Source organism: Platalea leucorodia, assembly GCF_965183815.1.
Source record: "Platalea leucorodia genome assembly, chromosome: Z".
NCBI lineage: Eukaryota > Metazoa > Chordata > Aves > Pelecaniformes > Threskiornithidae > Platalea > Platalea leucorodia.
Window position 1 is genome coordinate 48,838,837 of NC_138858.1, and position 23,821 is coordinate 48,862,657.

Sequence of the window (23,821 nt, forward strand, 5' to 3'; positions counted from 1 at the left end):
CAACCAAAAGTACAAAGCATAAAATGAATATGGAAAAGTCTTACAATATCAGGTTTTGGGGTCCATAGCAGTGTAAGAATTCAGCGTTTCTCTTCCAATAAAATAGAGTAAGTAAGTTAGAAAAGTAAAGCATTTTCCCTTTGAATTTCACACCAGACATTGTTTTCAATTCAAGAATCATTTAATCCACAAAGTTTGGTTTGGTTTTGGTTTTTAAATGTAGCTAGATCTTTTTGTGCAAGAGCAGAGAACAGAGATTATGGTATACTGAACAGTCAAGCTACCAATAGGACTAAAGATTTCTCAAGCTTACAAAATGCATTATTATTATTATTATTATTATTATTATTATTATTATTATTATTATTATTATTATTATTATTATTATTATTATTATCGTCAATTATTTATTCATTACTTATTGAAGTGCATCTTACTGCAAAAGGGTCTGCTTGCTCCCATGATATAGAAGCTCCCCATGAAGCAGGTCTCATTTTTTCCGGCAGAGATTCTGGAACAGCTAGCAGGATGAAGCAGATGTCTACAACAGCCACCAATGTGGCCACTAGTACGACAAGCTTATCTCCATAGCTGGCAGACAGGTATGCTCCAATGGCAGGACTCGTTACCAAACTTGCTGCAAAGGTGGCAGATACCTATGCACAAGAACAGTTTACAAATTTGTGGAAGTGGTTATTCTGCCATTGCAGAAAAATAAAGTAACTTGGCTCAACACCACCACCCCTCCCCAGAAGTGTGGTTTTAAAAAAACACCAGTCAAAATTTAAATTAAAAAAAAAAAAAAATCACTTATGACAGCAAACATGTGTCCGAATAAAGTTTCTCTAACCTCCTCCACAGCCCACCATAGGAGACAGGATTTGCAGTCAAAGAGCAAGTTTGGCTCAAAGGAAAATGTTTCTTACTTTCAAATAGATTAAAATGGTTTTTGTTTTCCAATTGTAAATCTGATGAGATTTCACTGAAAAAGCTGTCAGCACATTTAAATGCCTAAGTGAACCTGAGCTTCAGCACTCTGGGTAATACATAGAGTAATACACAATGCCTTTGTTAACAGTTTGCATTTTAAATACACAGCTATCACTGGATAGCACAGCAAACTAGGAAATCATTAGCTATGACAAGAACTTCAACAACAACTGTATTGCTTCATACTACGTTGTAGTGACATACGGCTACTAACAGATCACTTACTATATTCACATACAGCAGAACACGATGAAAAATCAAGTGCTGTAGTTAAATTTCACTATAAAAATCATCAGAAAAGGTTAGAATAAAGCTAGCTTGTTTGAGGTTTTTAATTACTACTCTTTTCCAGTCCCCAAAATAAAAATACTCTGCGTAACTATTTTATAGAATAAGTAAGAACACAAGCTAGAAATTTAGCTTTATACCAAGCTGGAAAAAAATCCTAAGGAAAAGGTATAACAAACAAAATGATTAGAAAGAGATAGAGACCTCATCAAAACAACAGCAGTTTTGTCTACCACTTTACAGAATTTTAGATCTGCCTGTTAACAAAAAACTGTTTGAAGGCAGGCAAATATATGCTCCAAATATACTTACGGCCCTCTTTATAAGCAGGAAAAATAAAGTGGGAATTCCAGAACTTTTAAACCTGTTTCGTGCTCTGTTACAACAATACACACAAGTTTGGTTCAAGAGAACTAAGTCCTTTATTTTCTTAACTGTTAAATCAACATCTGAGGAATCATACGTCCTTAAGGCTAAAAATAAAGGGAAACCTTAACATCTCGAAGTACAGTACAGTCAGCCAAAAATCAAGTCCATGAGTATCTCTATAGTGAAAACAGATGCACAGAGGATGAAGGGACAAATGACGTTCAAAGGCTGAGGGTATCTACCAATGGGCCTCCAAAACCTAAACCTTTATAGATAATTCAGTAAAGCAAACTAAGGAGGAATTATTACCGGAAAGGCTAGTTTGTACTAACTGAACTATTTTCCTCTTCTCTTGCTAACTAAGAAAGGTCATGACTAAGTTACTAAAAATACTGCATTATGCATGTTCATCCTTGCTGCCTGTTTTGACTATAGAAAAAGCATTCTATATTAAAAAGAAATCACATAAATTAAAAGTGCAATTTACAGGTGGTGGAAAGATACTGCCAGATCAAGTATTAAATAACTTTCATTGCCTTTAACAACATTTCTTTTCTGCCTGCAAAAATTAAAACATGTTTTGTTACACATGCCCTCTATGCAGGTAAAACTGTCAAATTCTTATTCTGTTCCTATGAGCACAGAGCAGTCTGTGCAGCAGTAGGAAGTCTAAATTAGATTTCCCAAACTCTAACACGGTGCCTTGATGCATGGTTCATTCCCTTCTCTATCAACCTCATTACATTAATCACTAAACAATCGGTGCATCAAAACACAAGTTCAATACGAAGGTCGTAATCTGACCTTTTTTCAAGTTTAGCGTATCTTACCAGTCCATAGGCTGTAATTCTTTCATGTTCTTGTGTTACATCAGCTACATAGGCAAATATTACAGAAAAGGTAACAGAAAAGATTCCAGATACCGAAATCATAGCGAAGTACCACCTAATGATTTAAAAGCAACAATTAGAAAGTTTAAGCTAAGACCTCTTGCTTTTCTCTTACTAATCAAGCAAGTTTGTATTTAAGCCATGAGAAGTTTTCCTCAAGAACTAAAATAGAGCTTTACTGAAGATGAATGTTACTGCAGTCTCACTTAAATATTGGAAAACAGCATTTTAATTTTTAATATCCTACCGTTTACTTTACATCAGCCTAGAAGAAGTGGCCCCTTCAGGACATGGTACCTATACATTTTCACACTCTCAAAGCTGAAGCAAGTTTAAGTTATGAAAAATGAACTCCCTTAGAGCTCAGTTTCTCAACCAGTTAAGGAATAAACTATCACATATAATGCTTCAGAAGCTGAACTCTGAATGCACTCAGTGGTCACAAAGTTCTTTTGTAATCCTCCTAAGTTTCACAATGAATGTAAATGAAACTGAAACCCAGTCAATTCCACTCAGTTAAGACTTCAAAGTTGCCTAATCAAAGAGTTAAAAGATCTCATTTGCAGCAATTATACTTTTCTGTGGTCAATAAATTCTAAGGTTAATTTAGCTTTAAAAATATGTTTATTACCACATTGTCAGTCCTCAGGGGAAAAAAAAATTAACAGCTGAGCTTAAAATTGAGTTAGACAGGGCTACCAAACCATTTCACTTATTGTTATACTTGTCTGAATACAGTAATTAAATCACATTCCGTAATTTCTACTTTTAAGATACACAGTTTCATTACCTCTTAAACCGAAAAGCTCCAGAATAATGCAATCACATCTTGAAAGGAAAGTGGCTTTCCTCTTGTCTTAGTGTCCCTCTCCCACTTCCCCAAACTACTCCTCTGATTGAATTTGTGCTGCACTGACAAGTTCGCTACTGCAGTCTGTACCACTTACCATGGACTTATTCTCATTAATGGAATTGGGGCACAGGTGAAAAAAACCGTAAGAAGAAGAAAAGATTTTCTTCCCCATGCATCTGACAGAGCACCTATTAGTGGAGCACTGAGAAAGGACAAAAAACCCTGTGACAGAAGAAAAATAATTAATATGTCTATATTTACATTTCCAAGTTTCACTTTAACCACAATATAAAAAAGGACTAAAATTGCAATTTGATTTTAAACACAAAATTGTAGATAACTGAAGTTGTACACAATTTCCTCTACAGTCTACTTTTCTGTGATTCTGATGTTTCATATTTCAAATCTATTAAACTTGAATGCATTAAAAAAGTCATACATTTTTCCAAGACCCATTTGATTCAATACAGAAGTACCACAGACTGCAAAAGCTTCTTAAAAATCTCAAAAATCTACAGTCTAGTTTCACAAAGGACATCTTCTTAGCCTCTGTCATGAGACTTAGTACTAGATCCCAAACCCAAATTTCCCTCTAATTTGGACTGTCCTAAGGGAGAGTTTTGGGTAACCTAACTGTTCTCTGAAACAAATTAAACAGAACATTTATTGCTTTATACTACATATTTGTCACGTACAGGACATTTGTACATTTCAGGAACTATGAGGACGATTTAAGCAAGCTTGACAACTTGAGTCAGTGGAACACCAGAATGATATTCCAGTGGCAAAAGTCAGACTTACAGGTACAGCTGTCACAGAAAAAATTGACTAAGGATCAAATAATAGATTTTTCAGCATTTCATAAAGTGCTAGAATCTAGGTCTCAAATCTGTTCTATATTACACAGAAGAATTAAAATAAACAAAGCTTTTCACAGGTTTGTTAACTGCAAAACCTCCAGAACAGATGCATCTTCCTCCTAATTAGTATATTGTTCTCTCTTCAATCCAACTCTGCCATAAATCCAAACATTAGTAAATACATGGTTCTGTAAGCACCTCAATACACTGGAAGTCTAACCTCTGGTATTCAAATGTAGTCACCTTCAAGTCTAACACATGCATACAGACTACAGTACTGAATCACTATTCTGCCAAATCCCAGTAAACAACTCTGATTCCAATGATTTCAGTAAGTAAATTGAGAGCAAAAGCTATAAAGCCATATCACATGATCCTAGGAAAGTTAGATGCCTTACTCAGTTGACATTAATGTTTTTGCTCCTTAAAGTCAGATTTCAGTAGAATATGAACTAACATGTTTTGCTAACTGTCACCCAAAACAATTTTGATGTTTCATAAACAGCATTTTAAAGAAAACATTGGACACTGAAGTCCAAGCTCACTCTGGTTTACGCTCCCCTGTTTATTACACCTGTTAGAGCAATACATACATTTAGATCATGACATTAATGCACTTTTCTACAGATATGCTATGTAAAAAATATATGGGGAACCCTCCATTCACTACTTTTGAGTGATACTCATAGTTACACTGCACTGTGAACAGAGTTGAAAGAAAACACTAAGAGGAACATGAACTTCAGTTTTCTAAGAGAACAATGCGAAGCTGATTTCCTCTTTCAGTTTAAGACATCCTGACATCCCTAGTGCATGGTGTTCTGCCAATCTACCATGAAAGGTATCAAGACAGAAGATCTATCCTAAAGATGCAATGTTCTTACAGCTAAAAGCAATGCTTTAGATTTGTTACAGAATACAAACTTAAATAGTCATAAGTTACACTACGTGCTTTGAAGATTCTCAGTAAGACAGTCAGCAAAGAAGACACTTTCAAGTCTTAGTTATGCTAGAGAATTTTTGCAAGCTTTTTTTGTGGCAACAATCCAGCATGACCACTGTGTGAATGCAGTGGTATAAGTAAGCTATAAGCGGCCCTGAATATCTTGACCATCACAGAACGCTCAAAAACTGATAAAAAAAAAAGACCAGGAAAAAAAACCAACCCACTCTGCTGAAAATTAGCTTTTATACCACATCTTGGGCAAAATCACAGTGTTTAAATGCTGCGTGTTTTATCTCAATGGTATCATCATGGCTGCATTAATCTGCTTTCGATATTCTCGGAAGGATCCTTACCAAGATTACAATAGCTAGGACTGGAACCTATTCAAATGAGAGGAATTTAAACTTATGAGAAATATTCCACTTGTTTCAAGATGCTACCATTTAGCAGTAAAACCTGAAGTGAGCCCAAGAACACAACCATTACAAGGAAAAAATGGTTTAATAATTAATTACATTCTCAATGTTTTGCATGTTCTTATGGAGAATGCAGGAGAGACAAATTACAATACAGGAACACAGAATATTTACGTCAGAGGTTTTAAAAAAATCTTACCTTAACACCTTGAATAAGACCATTCATTAAAAATGTATGATGGGAAAATGTTTCATGTAAGACCTGACAGGGGAAAAAAAGCAGTATTTGAATCAGGTGAGACAGGACAAAGTTGATTCAAAGTTTAAACTTCATTTGTAACAGGATAGCTCTATTGGGACTTGTTAAAAAGTATCTTCTCCCAGAATTATACTCTTATTTGTCTTCACGAGAAAATATTGACAAAGTTTGATATCAATTTATTGGCATAAATTCTTCTCTTGGCACAGACCGCACTGTACTGCAGAGATAATTTGGTTTGGGGTACTTTGCTCAGAAAGGGGTTCAATGTAAGCAAAAGGCATCTCCGTATGGCACAAATCACAGAATTTTTTATGTAGACAATTCCTTCATAAGGTTGACTCAATCATTGTTACTAATTCGGAGTGAAAATGAGATTCAGCTAACTTATTCTGTCAAGAAAAAGACAGCACTATATTCACAACTGCCCAAAAAGGCACTGTGCAAACTGTTTCTGAATGAATCACATTACTCAATAGTCATACAGTTAGATACACTTCTGATGAGCAGGTAGATGCTTATAAATACTAGCAATGGCTCTGAGTGTTTCATGTATCCTTTAAGTACCGCTATGAATTCATTTAAGGTGCTTTACCAGCAGTCTTAATTCAAGGGCAAGCACGTTAATCTATACTAAACAGATTTACCATAAATATGCAAGAGAGTTAAAAGGCCTCACAGGTGCTACGGTGTCGATTAAAGAAGTTATTGCAATGATCGAAGCATGTATGCTCACTAACTTCAAACTCATTTGCTGTTTTTATCTATAGATAAGTGCCAACAGCTACAAAAATTATTTATATGCATACTGAGGAAGCCACTAGCCTGAAGAAACCCAAAACTTTAGTGTCACTGAAAAATGAGCATCATTTTTCAAGGATAACTGAGATTCTCAAATCATAGGTTTAATAAGGGTGGTTGTTCCCACATTAACTACTGGTCAGACAATTCTGCTTATTTACACCCCTTTTTCCTTCTGGTCTCCATCTTCTGCTAGAAATTTAAAACAATTTTGCACTGTTTGACCACTGATTTTATGATATGAATGGAGGAAAAAAAGTCAGGGTTTAAATTAGAGATCTATCAAGCAGATGTCTTCCAATTCAAAAAAAAAAAAAAAGCAGCAAGCAGGAAACTCAGATCCAAATCTAATTACCTTTCTGTAAAGTGTTTTCCAGTATTCTTTCTGGAAGGCAACCACTGCTGATATTGGTTGAAGCTTTTGAGATTAATTTCTCTTACTTTATACACAAGAGAAATGCAAGTTGACAAACTGATGAACTGCCTTACTCAAGTTCTACTGATAGAAATATTTATATATTCAAAAAAAGATGATATTGAAGACAGAATATGCCATTAAGTGATGAATATTGCTTATGGTGATGTACTAATATTGGCTTACAAGTCCATAAATAAGAGTAATGAGCATAAGCTTCGGGCAGTCTGTGAGCAAAATAGCCTTCATATGCTTTATAAACACTTCAAATCTTTTCTTCTCTAAGTATAGTGTCATGTAACAAACACTACAGCTTTGCTGACAGATGTCAAAAGAAGTGAAAAAGTAATCTAAAAAATTAACTTTAAATAATCTCAGCTATCACAGAATACATGCAATTTATTTTGATAATACACGACACAACATTTTAATCTGATTAAATGACCTGGGGAATCACGACACAACCACAAAAAATCTGAGTAATCATGAGCTTTGATTAAGAGGCCAGACCTTTCCGTTTCTGCCCTTCCTACCACACAAACCTGCTTGAGCAAAAGTGGGCAGCCAGCAGTTCAAAGGCTGAACTTTGCTCATAAGACAGCTCTGCATGACTCCTAGTACTGCTGGCTGATCAGCAGGCCAAGGTAAGTTACCACAAGTGCACTACAAGACATAAGGGTTCAAAGTATCAAAGCAGATTTGAAATTATTTTAATCAAACAGCAGCCTTTCAGTTTGTGCAAAGCTGATTACAAATAAAGATGATCACCCCCAAGAACACAGACATCATTTACACCTGTGTAAGGTAAGTTACACCACTATATGTAACTCAGTGCTTTAAATTAAATTTTCAATCCAATCCAACAGCCTCCTAAGTATTCAAGACCACATAAGAGAGGAAAACAACATTCAAAGATATTCAAGACCACGACTGTACTGAAGCCACATAATTCAGTCAAAATAAGAATTTAGCTTTACATTAGAAGCATTTCGTAACACTCCCATTAGAAACAATGCAATGATAAATACCAATTTCAGGAATTAACATTTCAGCTGCATGTGACTCACAGTAAAAATTGATATGGAACAATTTCAACAGGAGTACACTATTGAGGAACTATTGAAGAACCCACCTAACATATAGTTTTATTAAAGTGGGGTGGGTTTTGAAGACTGCTTAAGAATTACTATTTGCACGTTATCCCTTTAAATGAGAAGTGTCAAGCTTGGGCAACTTGAAATTGAGCATTTTGCTTAAGAAAAAAGGAAAGGAGAAAGAAAAGAAACAAGAGAGACCACCCAGTAAGCTTCCCCACATTTTAACACTGGCAAGACAGCATGACAGGATGGTAATTTAATAAGACACCTACTTTATGGAAATCTGTTAACTGTTTATATGGACTTTTTTATTATTAAGCTATGTTAAAAAGACTAGTGATTGTCTTTAGGAAGGTTAGACAAATACCTTTCAAGAGTTATGTAGATGATTTTATCCGGAGTTTGGGGAAGGAAAATAATTAACTCCAAGGTCTTTCCATCCCATAAAACCTTGCTCATCACGTTTTCAAAGTGCTCTGAGGTATTATCTCAAGAAAAACTGGACTAACAGACTTCTGATGACTTCTCTCAGGCAGGCCTGATTTCAATGAATAAGACCCATGTCTTCAGATAAAAGGCTTCACGTCCTATTACCAAACACTCAAATTACCTATTCACCTGGAAAATAACTGCATTCCAGAACAGATTAAATACTTATAAAATCTGTTTCTTACATGAAAGCCTTTACATTTTACTTCAAGTTACATGCTGGCAAAACAGCCAGCCCACAATAGCATACAAAGTTTATTATGGGATGCATAGTTTATTCTACTGTTATGACTGGAAGATGAATTGAACTATGAAGTCTTAAAAAAAGCCAGAATTTCCAGACAGACTTTCATCCACACACTAAACTGATGTTACTCTAAAAGGCAAATAAAAGTCAAAGAGCAGTACAGTTTTGCTAATTTATTTTTCACTGTCTTTTAGTCTTTCAGCAGTCCAGATCTCAGCTGTAGTATACTACTATTGCGCAGTGTTGAATGTTAAAGACTCCTGGAATTCAGTTAATGTGGGAAGCACAAAGTGTAAACCAAATTAAAATCCCAATCCCTAGGAATTAGCTTTAATTAACTTTTGTCATTACTGCCGAGATGACAGCAGATCAGTGATACTTACTGTTAGCATTGGAGTTGTCAAGAGCCCCCAGGCAAAGAATTCTAGAAATATGACCACCACCGCGTGGTATACGCTTGGCCGACCAATACCTTGTTGCTAAAAAAGAAAAACAGATGCAGTAGTTGTACACATCCAATTCATTACATGTGCAAAGACCTCTTACAAATGTATTTTGAGCATAACCAGCTTTCAGGATGACCTACTACCACGCCCTTGGGAACAATAATAAGCCAAACAAGGGTGGAGAAAAGTTATTACAAAATGACTAAAGATCTCCAGGGAACTTGAGCAAGTTTGTTCCCTCCAACTCTTGCTGACTGAAGAGAACTATTTTCCTCATTCCTGACGTTGCCCTGTACTGCTCTCACCTCCAGTGTACCTTTAGGTTTCCTCCCCCTTGAGTACTATTCACAACCCTTCCACAGCAGGGTGACAAATGGTGTAACTCTCCCTGCTACCTCCACAAGCGCCAACGAAACAGATCTGCTTTACGAAGATCACATCACCGTTACAACAAAACAGTGACAATGCACATAATCAGAAGAGCACCAATTTTTCTATTTGAAACTGCCAAAGCATGAGAAAAGAAGGGGCAGCTTATGCCGTCTGTACAACTGCTTTCTGTTGACTACTGACCAACTGATTTCATGTTTGTGTGTGCCAATAGACCAAAGACCCAGGAGTTATTCTACTGGTCAACAAGTAATCCCAGGATGAATTAGCAAACTACGGAAGAGCTCACGAGGCTGTGAAACCACTGCCATTCAAGAGCCAAGGACTGGATCCCAGACAAGAGATCCGGAATATTTTTGTTTAGACGAACCAGGCAGAACCCTTGGGTAAAGCAGATTTAACCACAACTGCTGCTTTCTTTCATTTCTATGTGCCCCTTGCCACAGTAACTGTTTTAGAAAGTTTTTTGGTTCTAAAATTACTTTTCCCCTTTCCCCTAACAATTGTCCTGTAGAAGATTGTTTTTCAGTGTTTCTAGACACTCCAAAGCCATTACATTCCCACAGGACTGGCAATTCTTAGAAAGGAGCAGTACAGCACTCTCATCGGGTACTCCCATACATACCTGAAGTTTACCCAAAGTATAAAAGGACGCTTCTCTTGCACACCGCACAATCTAATAATGCAGGATTCAACTGAAGAGACATCATCTAGTAACAAGTATCAACCAGACTGTGTCATTTCAGCAGGTGGACAGTAGGGAGAACATGAAACTCAGGGTCTCCCACTGAACCCAAAAAAAGTCAAGACAGCCTACAATGAAGGTAGAGCAGAGACACATTTGGTGTTTCTCCCCAGCTCAGTACCTTTCCTCTAGATTAGCAGGAATTATAGGTTTAGGAAACACGTGTATTACAAGATTCATTTAAGCTAACTGCCTATAGTAAAGATTTTTAAAGAAATCCCTACTGCCTGGACAGTCTAAATGCCCAGATCTCTAATAATTCTTAATTCTATCAGAGTTTATCGAAACCTGTAGCAGCAAACTAAAAGTAACCCAGACAGCATTTTTTCTAGTGAATAAGATTCAAATTCTTCTCTACATTGCAGCTTGCTTCAAAGGTTGAGGATTTGGAGAAAACAGTTCTCTTTCTCCTGGGAAATAATATGATAATATCATAGATCAAAGATTGTCTCTGTGAGGCTGATAACTTTCAACCATTATTAACATTTCTTTGTAGGCTACCATGCAATTTTTAATCTCTAAATAGCAAAGATTCCAAAGATGGGGGGGCGGGGGGGGTGAGGGGGCAGAATTTTCCTCATATAAGTAGTCTGAAAGTACTTCTACATAATCTAATAGGATAACAATTTTAAGAATATTTTTTTTGCCAAGATGTATATCAGTCGGACTAGCACTTAACACAGATTACACTGAAGTCTGAAGATCCCTTCCACAGTGGTTTCCTCTGGAAAAGGCAAATTTCACAGTAGAGCGTAGGTAAGGGAATTCCCAGCCTTTTTCCTGCCTCTACTTCACTTCCCCCCAACCTCTATATCACTAAGCACAATGCTGGACCATAAACTTCTGGTTTGCATTCAGCAAACAGTTCTAATGCCACCAAAAATTAAGTTTTGGAGTGTTTGGGTTTTTTAATAATGTGTTTATTACATGCAAATTTGATATAAGATTTACATGGTTTACCAGAAAGATGATGTACATACATACTGAAAAAGACATGCATGTTTTTTCCTCAGAAGTCATTTAAAAACTTTGGTGAAAGAAAAGTTTTTTTGCTGTACTGAGCCTAAATGAATATTTCCTGGAGATTAAAAGAGTCTTCAAATCATTTCTGGCAGTATCACACAGCTTGCAGATAGCTGCACTGAACTACTAAAAAAGCAGAAATCTCTATGGCCTTTTGGAAGACATAACCTGGAAACATAGAATTTAAATCCTGAAAGGAACATGCACCTGTCAAAATGTAGTCAAGCATTCTACATCAGACGTACTAATAGCTACCGATCTATGATCCACACAGACTGCAGTTGATGATTTTCAGTTTTCTTTACAGAGCCCTAAATGTCTAGATTAATTCAAGAACACTTGTGCGAATGACTGTATCAGGAAACTAACATCATACAAACGGGAAAATTCACTGACATTGTCAAATGGACCAATGCAGGGAGTTACTTCTGGATGCCCATCTTTTCTGTGGGTCCTAAAAACTCTTATCACAAAAGCTTTCAATTGTTAATCAAGCATCAAGTTATTTTCAAGAAAAGAAAATAGCTTATGACTGATCATGTACACAGCCTGGACCACTGATAAAGAGGCAGGGAAAACTCTTTACTCATTTTGAAAACAAAGAGCTTTCTAAAAACACTTCACACTTCCTTTCAAGATGAAGCTACCCCAGAAGTAATGGGTGTGGCTCACTTCTATATTGAGAAAATACTTTGCAACAGAATGCAACTGCATGCAATTTACGTAAAGAACAAAAACTGAGACACACATGCAAAAAATGGTTATAAACTTGAAGCACAAAGAGCTTTAGGCTTCTTGAACTATACAATATGGGAACAACCTACTGAATTCTTTATGGTTAAAAAGATTTTAAATGGAATTTCAGAAATAGCCCAGACATGGTCAACATACAAGTTGCTTTCATCATTCCCTGCCCCCAAATTATAAAGTGTTAATTTTAAAAATTAAGTGCCCTCAGGAAAGTCTTAAAATCTGTTATGGGCTTATTTTCTGTCCACACTGATGATCTTCATATGACAGCCCAGTGTGTGGGCTGAGAAACTATGTATCACCATTACAATTGCTTTCAAATCCAGCTGCTGGTCAAGCTATTATACTTGCACAATTAATAATGAGCAAAACATTACGTAATCTCAGATGTTTAATAATAAAAGTTTAAGGCCATCATTATAAAATCTGAAGTCCTAGACATTCTAACAAAATATCCACTACTTCTCCAGTTTTACACTTCTGCTCCTTCTATGCTTCTTTTCGCCCATACCCAATTCTAAACAACATTTCTTTTCTGCCTTTATTGGAGGCAGAATAAACCCAAAAGTTAATTTGAACACAACAGAGAGAACTACTGCGATGCAGTACAATTTTTTTTTTTAAAGCAGAACACAGCTGTTGAACATTAATAAACCCACGAGAAGATCTCAAGATCATAAACCCAGCTGGCGAGGAATTGCTCATACAAAAAGGGAAAAAATTGCAATATAGTATCAGTAAGAATACCTTATCTTAGACATTTTGAAGGAGAGCTAGTACAATTCACCCTAAAATACTCCACAGCAAGATGCAATTTTATAGCCATTCCCAGATCATCAGAGCTAAGCTGGAATTGACAGTATTCATTTATTCACACAACTTTTAGGTAACTATTTATCTGGTAATTCAAATCTGTAATTTAACAACTAAAATTGTTCGAATGGCTGCAAAAGCGCCTTAACATCCAATTTCAAACATGCTTAACTTTGTTTCTCTTAAGCAATGTGCTTGCTTCAGAATAAAACCACTTCTCACTGTTCAAATGCCGAAGTCCTCCAGAGCACCTTTCCAAACTTTTCACATTTGGATGAGGGCCACATCACAGAATCACAGAATGCTTTGGGATGGAAGGGACCTTTAAAGGCCATCCAGTCCAACCCCCCTGCAATTGGCAGGGACATCTTCAATGCGATCAGGTTGCTCAGAGCCCCATCCAGCCTGGCCTTGAATGTTTCCAAGGATGGGGCATCTACCACCTCTCTGGGCAACCCGTTCCAGTGTTTCACCACCCTCATCATGCTCAGTATATAAACTGGGCAGAGCTGGCCGGGGGGCAGCAATCACTGCTCTGGGACAGGCTGGGCACTGGTCGGTGAGTGGTGAGCAACTGTATCATGCATCACTTGCTTTGTATATTATTATTATTACTACTATTACTACTCTTTCACTTTATTTTACTTCAATAATTAAACTGTTCTTATCTCAACCCACGAGTTTTCTCACTTTTACCCTTCCAATTCTCTCCCTCATCCCACCAGGGGTGGGGGGGTGAGCGAGCAGCTGTGCAGTGCTTAGTTGCTGGCTGGGGTTAAACCATGACACAAAGAACTGAACTAACAGAATCAGTAAAACATTTTGAGAAACATGCTTTCACGTATGAATCATTCAGACCTTGAAGTCCATGCCAAATTATAAAGCGCATTCCCTTTCCACATTTTTCTTCACTACTATTTTCTTAGTTTCCCCACAAAATTCAACCATTTCAAATGCAAACTTTTCCTGGTATGCTTCACTACGTCACTATTTAATCATTTTAGCTTATTCTAGCACAAATACTATGTTACCAATCCATCTCACTACGTTATGGATGCTCTTCTCTCCACATGTATTACCCAGGTAGCTCTCTAGGCGTATTACATGTTTACCTTGCTCTCCTCCCCTTTCTAGTGCCTATTGTCGTTAATTTTCAAACCGAAGTAGTTAGGAACCACCTTAATTCCAACTGTTCCCTACAAATGCCCCATTTGTTGGAACCAGCAAGAATTCACTCAAGTGCAGGAGCACCCTGAAGACCTTGGCTGCTTTCGTCACATGAAGCACTCATCAAGTGATTACATATACAGACCCCAGTCTGAGACATGTAACTTGTATGCAGTGCAAAAATACACCGAACACAAGTGAAAGTACCTTCCAATCCAGCACAGCCTTTCGCATTTTAGATGTGCCTTGTGAGCTGAAATATAAATCATAACTAATTCAGCTTATACATTGTCCAAACTTGTATCTCAGTTGCAAAAGAAATACCTTAAGCAGATCTGTATCTGGACAGAAAGACTATGATGCACTGTCTCAAGAAAAAGCTAGGCTAAAGCATATTCCATACGTCTACAGTAACAGAATCACAACTCCTTCAAAATGGAAAAGCCTGCCCAGATTTTGTAAAGAGAAATTGTGCCTAAAAATAATCCTGGAGTTCTCAAAAGAACATGTATGGATAAGGGAGACCACGTTAATAAGCCTTCTGAAAATTCAAGTAAACATACTCAAAGACCTTCACAAAAGGCTCTTCAAGCAAGCAGAAAAGAGTGCAAACTCTTCACAGGAATTAAAAAGTTAAAAAAAAAAAAAGACCAGTAAAAAAGAAAGAAAGGAAAGAAACAGGATAAATTAAAAAAAAAAAAAAAAACACCAACAATCTGTTTTCACAGCAGAGGAAAGTTACCAGATGAGTCCCAGTGCTCTGTCCTAGGGCCTATGTAGCTCAACACATTCATAACTGAGCTGTAAAAAGGGTGAAAGCAAAGTGACAAAGTTCACTGACAACAAAACACAATTCACGTTAGAACAGTAAGAGGGCAATGGCGAAGAACATCAGAAGTTGATGGCACCAGTAAAACAAATTAAATGGCAGATTAAAATTAGTGTAGATAAATTTAACTAATGCATACATGAAAAAACAATTTTAATTCCATGTATAGGGTGACTACTACTTAGGAATGTGATCTTGAAGAAAACAGCTTCATGAAAGACACCAGTTTCGCATTCAGCAGTGGTTTACAAAAGTGTATTCAAAGATACACTCTTAGGAAAAAGATTATCATTATATTACTGCATAAACATGTGATGTGCTTGCCTTGATAACTTGCTGCTTCTGGTGTTCTAACCATTTTTATTAGATCTACATAAAGATCCTCCCTCTTATCCTATGACTGCTAGTTCTGTTCAGAAGCCTTAAGCAATACACATTGTTGAATAGTCTATTTTACAGAAGCACAAGTGAAAGAGGCCCACAGAGAGAAAAAGAATGTTGCCAAAGGTATGGAGGGATGCTGAAGTAGGTTCCTCCAAGCTGCAGTCAAAACATCTGCAGCAAGACAAAACTGGGATTTATTGAACTGGGAGTGACATGAAGGGTGTGAACAGAAAACAACTGTCTCTGCCTTCTTATACTAAAATACAAGAAAATAAGTAAAGTGGGACCCGAGACAGCAAGTTTAAATCACATGGCACTTTACACAATTTACTGTCAGGGTCTAAAATGTCTTGCCACATCATTTTTCCTGCTGGGAACACATTCCTGTTTAAGTTTAGACTGGACAAGCTTACGAAGCAAGAATCTCCTGAGGAGCATAAAACATGGAAGCACCATTTCTGGTTCAGCCTTTGAGGCTGAGGCCATTGAGGGTAGGAAGAGCATCCAAGAGAACAATCACCATATGCCCTGCCACATTCTGAAAGCTCAGCTTCAGACAGTGCTGCATTGTCTAATTAAACTACTTCTTACAGAAATAATATAACCAGCATATTATGCTACATCAAATTGCAAGCTGATTTATCCATTGCTGAAGTTTTCTTCCTGAAATGTAGAAAGATGTACAACACTGAGAAATTACTCCAAAAATCACAGACTGCTTAGTTCATTCACATGCTTATCCATGGGATAGATAATTACTCAAGCTTATTGCCCAGTGGTTAAGTTTGGATCTTCAGTACTAAAATATCAAGTCTTATTTACTTAATTAAGTTTCTATTGCTCTAGCCTAGCATACTTCTCTCTGGACACAAAACCTTCTGGACTGTCAGAACCTGGAGGATCAGTAACAGCAAACTCAGAACAGCAAAAGTGCTCTCTCAGCATGAGTATAAACAAGAGTGACTTGTTTTTAAAGACAGCAGCTAATCACTCCTGGTAATGGTTCAGACTAGACTCAGTGTTAATTTAACATGATGGGAATATTGAGAGTGACATTGGCAACCTTGAGAAGGCAACACAGTTTATCTCTAATTATTCACATTTAACAGGAAAAATAATTTTTGTATAAGAGAAAATAGTGCTCCGCAAAGGACTAAACACCCGAACTGCCAATTTGAACAACGTGCTTACTACTAGCAATTCAATTTAAATCCTACAAGTAAGAAATTTAAGAACCCAGCTTACTAGACTGAAAGGTGTTTCAGTAAAGCCTCATAACATTTAATCATGCTGCCTCAATTTCACCATGCTATATGTTTTATAAAGTATTAAAAAGAAAAATGCTAGCAGTAAGGGTAAAAACCCGTAATTCTTTGGGTGTATACCAGATGTGCTTCACTGTGTAAAACATTTTAATGAATAAAGGCTGGCAAACTTCCAAGATGTACAGTTTTAACCTTCAGAATGCTTTCATTATGTTTGTAAAAAACACAGGAGGTCTTGGGCTTCACATAGCTGAAGCGTTTTATAGTGTCCAAGAACATGAAACTAACGCATGATTAATTCTCAAAGAGGTACACGGGTGTGTTTTCTCCTTAGATATTCCATTTTGGGACTTCTCCCATAAGAGCACTTTATTTAGACAGTACAGTACTGTATTTTGATAAAAAGCATCCTTAGTGTGGCATTATTTTACTGACAATAGGTTACATAGAAATGAAGTACGTGGTATGAATATTCTGAACATCGTGCTAAGTTTTTTACTACCAGTGTTCATAATTCAGACAGAACAAGATTGCATAACCAGTAACAAAATGTCCATGGCATCATTTACTTCAATTTCTGAAGCTCACTGAGATCAGCATAATACAGCCAACGGAAACTGATTTAATTCCAATGGAATTTACTTAAACATACTATTGTTCTTATTAGTTTTGAGCCAGTAACTCAATTCATAAAAAGTCATTTGTTCAGCATTTATATTTTAGTTCTTCAATTCAGCAAAGCCAGTGTGTTCAACAAGGTGAAGTTAATTACAGATAAATTAAAAACCAGAAGCTTGTTACTCCCAAGCTGGAGGGGTAAGTGAAGAAAGGCTTGCGCAACCTGACAGACTTGGTCATACTCTTCCACTTTGTCCTACCGATCTGATGTGACAGAAGAATCAGAATAAAAATTAAAATTAAAACACCCTTCGCAGACCAAAGAAGCAGCTCACCAAAATTTCATTTCTGTATTTACTTCTTCGTCAGCAGCCCAAAGGGCAAGCTTCCACTTTCAAATGTCATGGATGCACTCTCACTGATATCAAAGAGATCTCTGCAATTACATCTAAAGCCATGATCCAGCCCTTCATATTCTAGTCTGCATAAGCTCTTTCAATAAAGTTTAGGCAGAGAGAGTTCTAGCAATATGACAGCCACATGAGAATCACAGGGAGCTGCAGGAACTGCAATAACAAAGCAGGAAACAGACTGTTTAGTCAGGAATTGTGAAGCAGACCCTAAGCTGATCTAAGTACAATGGTATTACTGCTATACCAATGTACAGAAGATAAGGCTAGACCCCCATGTCTTTCTCTCTTGTAGGAAACGCATTATAGGAACACAAAGTCCCTTAAGGGTGCCACTTAGAGGGAGGGGGCAAAAAAAACACCAAGGAAGCAACACCCGAGATCATTTTATAAATTGAGAATTTATGTCATTTAGAAGCTAATATTTCAAACTGATAAAACAGCATATTTTAAGTACTCAAAAGCATTATTTTATACCTTAATCCAACTTTAACAAACATTCCATCGATTAATAAAAAAACAGGTTAGCACCTTTGTCAGTTATGGATTTATTTGCTGCTTCAGTTTTACCCTTCTTCATAGTTAGGGAAAAAAAATCAAAGTTCTTTGATTTTTTTTTAAATTTCTTTACCTGTACCCTCCACTTCCTACCTTTTGTTCACATTTAAATAAATTCATCTAGTTTTCTTCTATATAATGATATCATCCTTTATTTCCTTCACCACACCATCTGTGCTGATAAAACTGAAAGTTTACATTTCTTAACTAAAAAGTTAACGGGCCTCTTCTAGAGTTACTTTCCTATTCTAACTTCAGATTGAGTTACTGCATCATATCTATCTAGATTCCTAAATGGGAGCTGCTGTACACAAACCTAGAACAGCAAATATACCATACAGCAGACATCAGTTGCATTTCTTGAAGGAGTCCAGCCTGCGTTTTGGAAGACATAACCATTTCTAAAAGAGAACTGAAAGACTCAAATACAGAAGTAATCGGTTAGAAAAAGTGTGAAGCACTCACTTCAGAATGAACTTACATAAAATAACTTATTTGACTAATGAATTCCATAGAAGAACATTTTTTAACACCCTCTCTGGGTTAATCATGTATTACAAGCACCCTAACACCTTCATCAGATATGAGTAAGGGACAAAGAGTCTACTGATCAAAGAGATGGTTTCAAGGTTATTTTTTTACATTCTTGAGCTCTAACCATGATATCACATTAATGCTACACTATTAATGCTCAGCTACAGATATTACAAGTTTATTCACTTCACATTAACATAAAACAGTAAACTACCCTCTCTCCAATAGCAGAGATGCTTATCCGTGGGAGGGCAGATGACAGTGCAGCAGATGTTGGCTCCCTGACACAAACTTAACATTGTTTTAAAACTTTTGGCATAAGTAATGTTTTCAGCATATCTAATTTTGTGAGTAAACTAATAGTAAATACATTATTCAGGAACACTTGAACATGAATATAGCCTAAAAAAAGTATTAATAGCTAGTAAGGCAGGTTGCAAATAAAATTCACGTGATTTCAACTTGCCAAAAGAGATTTCTCATGGCAAGCCTTTGCCTAGTTTTGTATTTGTACCCCTTCAAAAATTGTCAACGACATAATCATCTGTTTTGTTACTTTGTGTGTTCCCCTGGGTTACTCTACTCCTATCTTATGCTTTGGGCTCACTGTCAACACCACCAGATGGGTTATGTCATCCCAGCCAGCACCATCCTGCCTGAAACAAGTCACCTCTCCCCTACTGCAGAAAGCTCAGGAGATGGCATCTCAGATCTGTTTTTAAGGCATCTTGTGAGCATGCACGTACAAAGGGAAAGGCTTAAGCCACCTGAAAGACATTTCTCCTGGGAAGTAATTACGCACCACTGCCACACTTACAAACACAACTTTCCTAGAGATGCTTCAAGTGAGCACGCAGACCACCGCGTTCCAACTCCTGTTATTTGCACATCCATCTTAATGCTTCATGTAATGGGCAGAGACGAAACAGAAAGCAGTAAGTGATTAAAACTGCATGATAACTCTATGGTTTCGGTTCACCAACAGGCATCTCCTAGAAACTCCAAAAGAAAACTAAGCTTTACTTCCAGGCACCTCGGATTTATATACTTTAAAAGAAAACTTATTTACAGCCACCTGCTTACAGGTGTCGCCTCTGCCCAGGATAAAGTACTAACGAACGCCCCGGTGCTGGCAGAGACGCGGGGCTGGCAGAGGCGAGGCGGCGCGGCCGGCGGGAGGCCCGGGGCCGGTCCGGCCTGAGGTGCCGCCAGCCGCCGCTGGCGGGTGCCCGGCACCCCGCCGCACCCCAACTTCCAGTAAGTTTCCAGGGCCGCGGGGGCACCCGCGGGACGCCCCGGGGGGCAGCTGGCCCCCCACGGGCGGGGAGGCGAGGCGGGACGGACGCTGGTCGCCACGGGCCGCCCGGCCCGGCCCGGCCCGCTTGGCGGCGGCGCCCCCAGGGCCGGCGGCGCCCGCACGCTGCCACCGCCCCCCGCGGAGCCCAGCGCCCCCAGCCCCGCCCCGCACTCACCGCGCCGCCGCCGCCCGCCTTCAAGCCGACCCTTTTCACCAGCATGATGCAGCCGCCCCGCCTGGCGCCGCCGCCCTCCCTCGGCGGCGGCGACGGCACCGCCGCCGCCTCCTCCTCCTCCTCCTCCTCCTCTTCCTCCCCGGCCGGGGCTGGCGGCGGCTCCGGCTCGGGGCTCATCTCGCTCCCACCATCCTCCCGGAGAGGCCGGGCCGGAGGAGCAGCGGGTGCGGAGCGGGCTCGGGGCGGCCTCCCGCTCCCGCCCGCGCCCGCAGCCGCCGCCTCCGCCGCGCCGCCTGGGCGGGGCCCCCCGCCCCCGCCGGGATCACGTGACGGCGCGGCCCGGCCCCGCCCCGCCGCCTCCGCCTCGGCCGCTAGCCGGCCGGAAGCCGCGCGACAGCCCTTCCGGCGGGTTTGAAGAAAGGCGCGCGCGGCGGGGCCGTTAAGGCCTGAGGCGATGCCGGCTGCCCTGGCCTTGCGTGCCCCGGCCTGCCCCGCAGGGGCACGCCCGGTGACGGCTCCCAGCTCCCCTCCCGGAAAGTGAAACCCGTGCAAACTAGCGACCTGTCTGGCTTCGTTAAACCTTGCTGGGCTCCTTGGCCCTTCATCACCAGGCAGGTGTGACTGTGAGTTCGGTTTTCTCTTGCCTAAGTACTCTGAGTCCAGCTGGTTATCATAAGAAGTATTACAAGTTTTCATAAGAAGTACAACTGCTTACTTCTCAGTTCACCATATGTGCACAAGTGGAGTATTTTGAGATAATGTAGTGCTCGCAGTAAAGATCGTGACTACTAACAGGCCATGAAAAATCAATACAGCAGGCCAGTTGCCTGTCCAGAATAAGCTGTTCTCCAGAGAGTTCAAAATGTCTGCATGGCCAATGCTGAGAGGCTTTCATCCTGCAAGCACTTCCTTCAGTCTTGATAGAGAATCACAGAATCATAGAATTGTTTAGATTGGAAAAGACCCTTAAGATCATCAAGTCCAACCATTAACCTAACACTGCGAAGTCCACCACTGAACCATGTCCCTAAGCACCACAGCTACCCGTCTTTTAAATACCTCCAGGGATGGCGACTCAACCACTTCGCTGGGCAGCCTGGTCCAGTGCTTGACTGCCCTTTCGGTGAAGAAGTTTTTCCTAATATCCAAGTTAAACCTCCCCTGGTGCAACTTGAGGCCATTCCCTCTCATCCTATCGCTTGTTACTAGGGAGAAGAGACCGACCCCCACCTCACTACAGCCTCCTTTCAGGGAGTTGTAGAGAGCAATAAGGTCTCCCCTCAGCCTCCTCTTCTCCAGACTAAACAACTCCAGTTCCCTCAGCCACTCCTCATAAGACTTGTGCTCTAGACCCTTCACCAGCTTCATTGCCCTTCTTTGGACACGCCCCAGGACCTCAATGTCCTTCTTATAGTGAGGGGCCCAAAACTGAACACAGGAGTCGAGGTGTGGTCTCACCAGTGCCAAGTACAGGGGGGACAATCACTTCCTTAGCCCAGATGGCCACGCTATTTCTGATACAAGCCAGGATGCCATTGGCCCTCTTGGCCACCTGGGCACACTGCTGGCTCATATTCAGCTGGCTGTTGACCAACACCCCCAGGTCCTTTTCCACTGGGCAGCTCTCCAGCCACTCTTCCCTAAGCCTGTAGCATTGCATGGGGTTGTTGTGATTGTTATTGGGGTTATTGTTGTCATATGTTGTTGGGGCCAAGTAATTGTTTTCCCTGGTACCTCAGGTGTTCTCCAGTAAGTACCAAGCTGTTTACAGGATCAGAACTTTTCAGTTTGCTAGAATAATAAATGTTAATTTAAAATGGCATTTTCTATTTGCTGTGTGTCTGTTTTGTCAGTGTATAACAAGCTATAACCTTGCTAAATAGAGTGCATTGTGAAATTTATCTTCTGTTGTACATTACACAGCAATTTAACAAGTGTTCTCCTTTAGCAAAGTAGTGCGTGTTGACTTGAAAGCATTTCTCAATATGACCTTTTTTTGAAGCTCTGTTTTGTTTAAAGTAGACATCAGCATTTTAAGAGGAACATTGGATACCATGAACTAAATAGATAAGCAAAATTATCTTTCTTGTTATGTAGGGATTAGTAAATCAACACATATTCTTTAACATTACTTTTCCTAGCCAGCCCAAGCCAATTGTGTGTAAAAATTCATGCTTTCTTTCAGCTTTTTTTGTTCTGGTAGGCTAGAAGCACTTACAAAATCTGCCATTTCTTCAAAAGTAGTCACCACTATGAAATATAGTAATATTTTTGCTCCTTTGAAGACTTGACCATTTTCTATTGACTTGAAAACCAAGGGACTTCATCCCTTACAGTTTTGGGGTAGTTTGGGATTTTTTTTAATTAACAGGCTTCAAAATACTGAGAATTTTTTTAATTCAAACAGCTTCCTCAGTTAGAAAGGTATGAATTTTTAAGCTTAAATTATCAGCTTTTCTAGGTAGACAGGTTTCTGGCTACCACATCAAGCTGATGTAAAAAGTATTGCTTGAAATCATCATTGTATTTTGAAAATTTCAGTGTTAAAATATTTACATATATCACTTGAGTATTTAATCCCATTCATATACAAATCAATAGAAAGTCTTCCATCAAGTTTTATGGCTTTTGATTCAGGCTCAATAGAGAGCGACTAGTAATTTTATGTCGTTATGTCCTTGTCCTGTGCAGAATTTGAAGTTCGAAGGGTTTTGTTCACATGCTGAGCTAGGTATATAATATTTATTAAACACCGGTTAACTAAATAACTGGAAACAAAAAGAAGGAATAAATACTCAGTTTATAAAGAGATGTTACCGGCATAGTTCCCCTCAGTTCTGTGCTCCATGCTTTTTAGAATATTCCTAAGCAATATTTTTAGGATAGCTGGAGAGGGGATTAATAATGAAGATAAAGTTTATTACAGAATCCTATTCAGTAAGATCAAAACAATGGAGAGTTGTAAAAGAATATAATGAACTTGTCTTAATGCTAAAATGTCAGCTGAAAGTGTTGAAGAATGAAGATAGGTCATCTAGGGGAAAAGAATGCTAATTAGTCATTGCATTTATAGATCTCTGAATTAGCTATTTCTACGTAGGAAAGATACTAGGAACTGTATAGATATTTTTCTGAATGCTCAGAAGTGGTTAAAAAGGAAAACAGAAATTTTGAAAATATTAGGAAATAACTAGCTGAGAAAAAAGTTGAAAATACTATGTCATGAATCCATGAAGTCTCTATGCTGTTCTCATCCCCATCTCAAAAAGGAAGTTTTTAACTAAAAAAAAAAAAAAAAAACGAAAATGTAGAACGCAGAGGCCAGGATGAGCAGAGTCATGGAATGGCTTCAGTATGTGCGAGATAACTGAGGGAAGGGAATGATACGACAACAATTATAAAATCCTGACTGGTATGGAGAAAGTGTCTGTTACCATCACTCGATATTCTCTTCTAATGCAGGAAGAGGAGGCACTAAATGGAATGATCAGGTAACA

At 38.8% G+C, this 23,821-nt stretch overlaps 1 protein-coding gene across 4 annotated transcripts in view; it reads right to left on the reverse strand.

The window, feature by feature from the left end:
* The window catches only part of MFSD14B (major facilitator superfamily domain containing 14B), a 32,997-nt gene extending 12,437 nt beyond the window's left edge, over positions 1-20,560 (reverse strand). For 2 of the 4 annotated variants that reach the window (XM_082337070.1, XM_082337071.1), the window contains exons 1-6: positions 20,325-20,560; positions 9,304-9,399; positions 5,812-5,874; positions 3,485-3,612; positions 2,478-2,592; positions 438-656 (exon numbers count right to left, since the gene is read on the reverse strand). In XM_082337070.1, the coding sequence (XP_082193196.1) occupies positions 438-656; positions 2,478-2,592; positions 3,485-3,612; positions 5,812-5,874; positions 9,304-9,399; positions 20,325-20,501 (798 nt within the window). In that variant the 5' untranslated portion in view covers positions 20,502-20,560. Of the gene's footprint in view, positions 1-437; positions 657-2,477; positions 2,593-3,484; positions 3,613-5,811; positions 5,875-8,551; positions 8,803-9,303; positions 9,400-20,324 lie in introns of those variants that run through there. The other 2 variants (XM_082337073.1, XM_082337072.1) reach the window with 2 other exon arrangements.
* Positions 20,561-23,821: the final 3,261 nt, after the last annotated feature.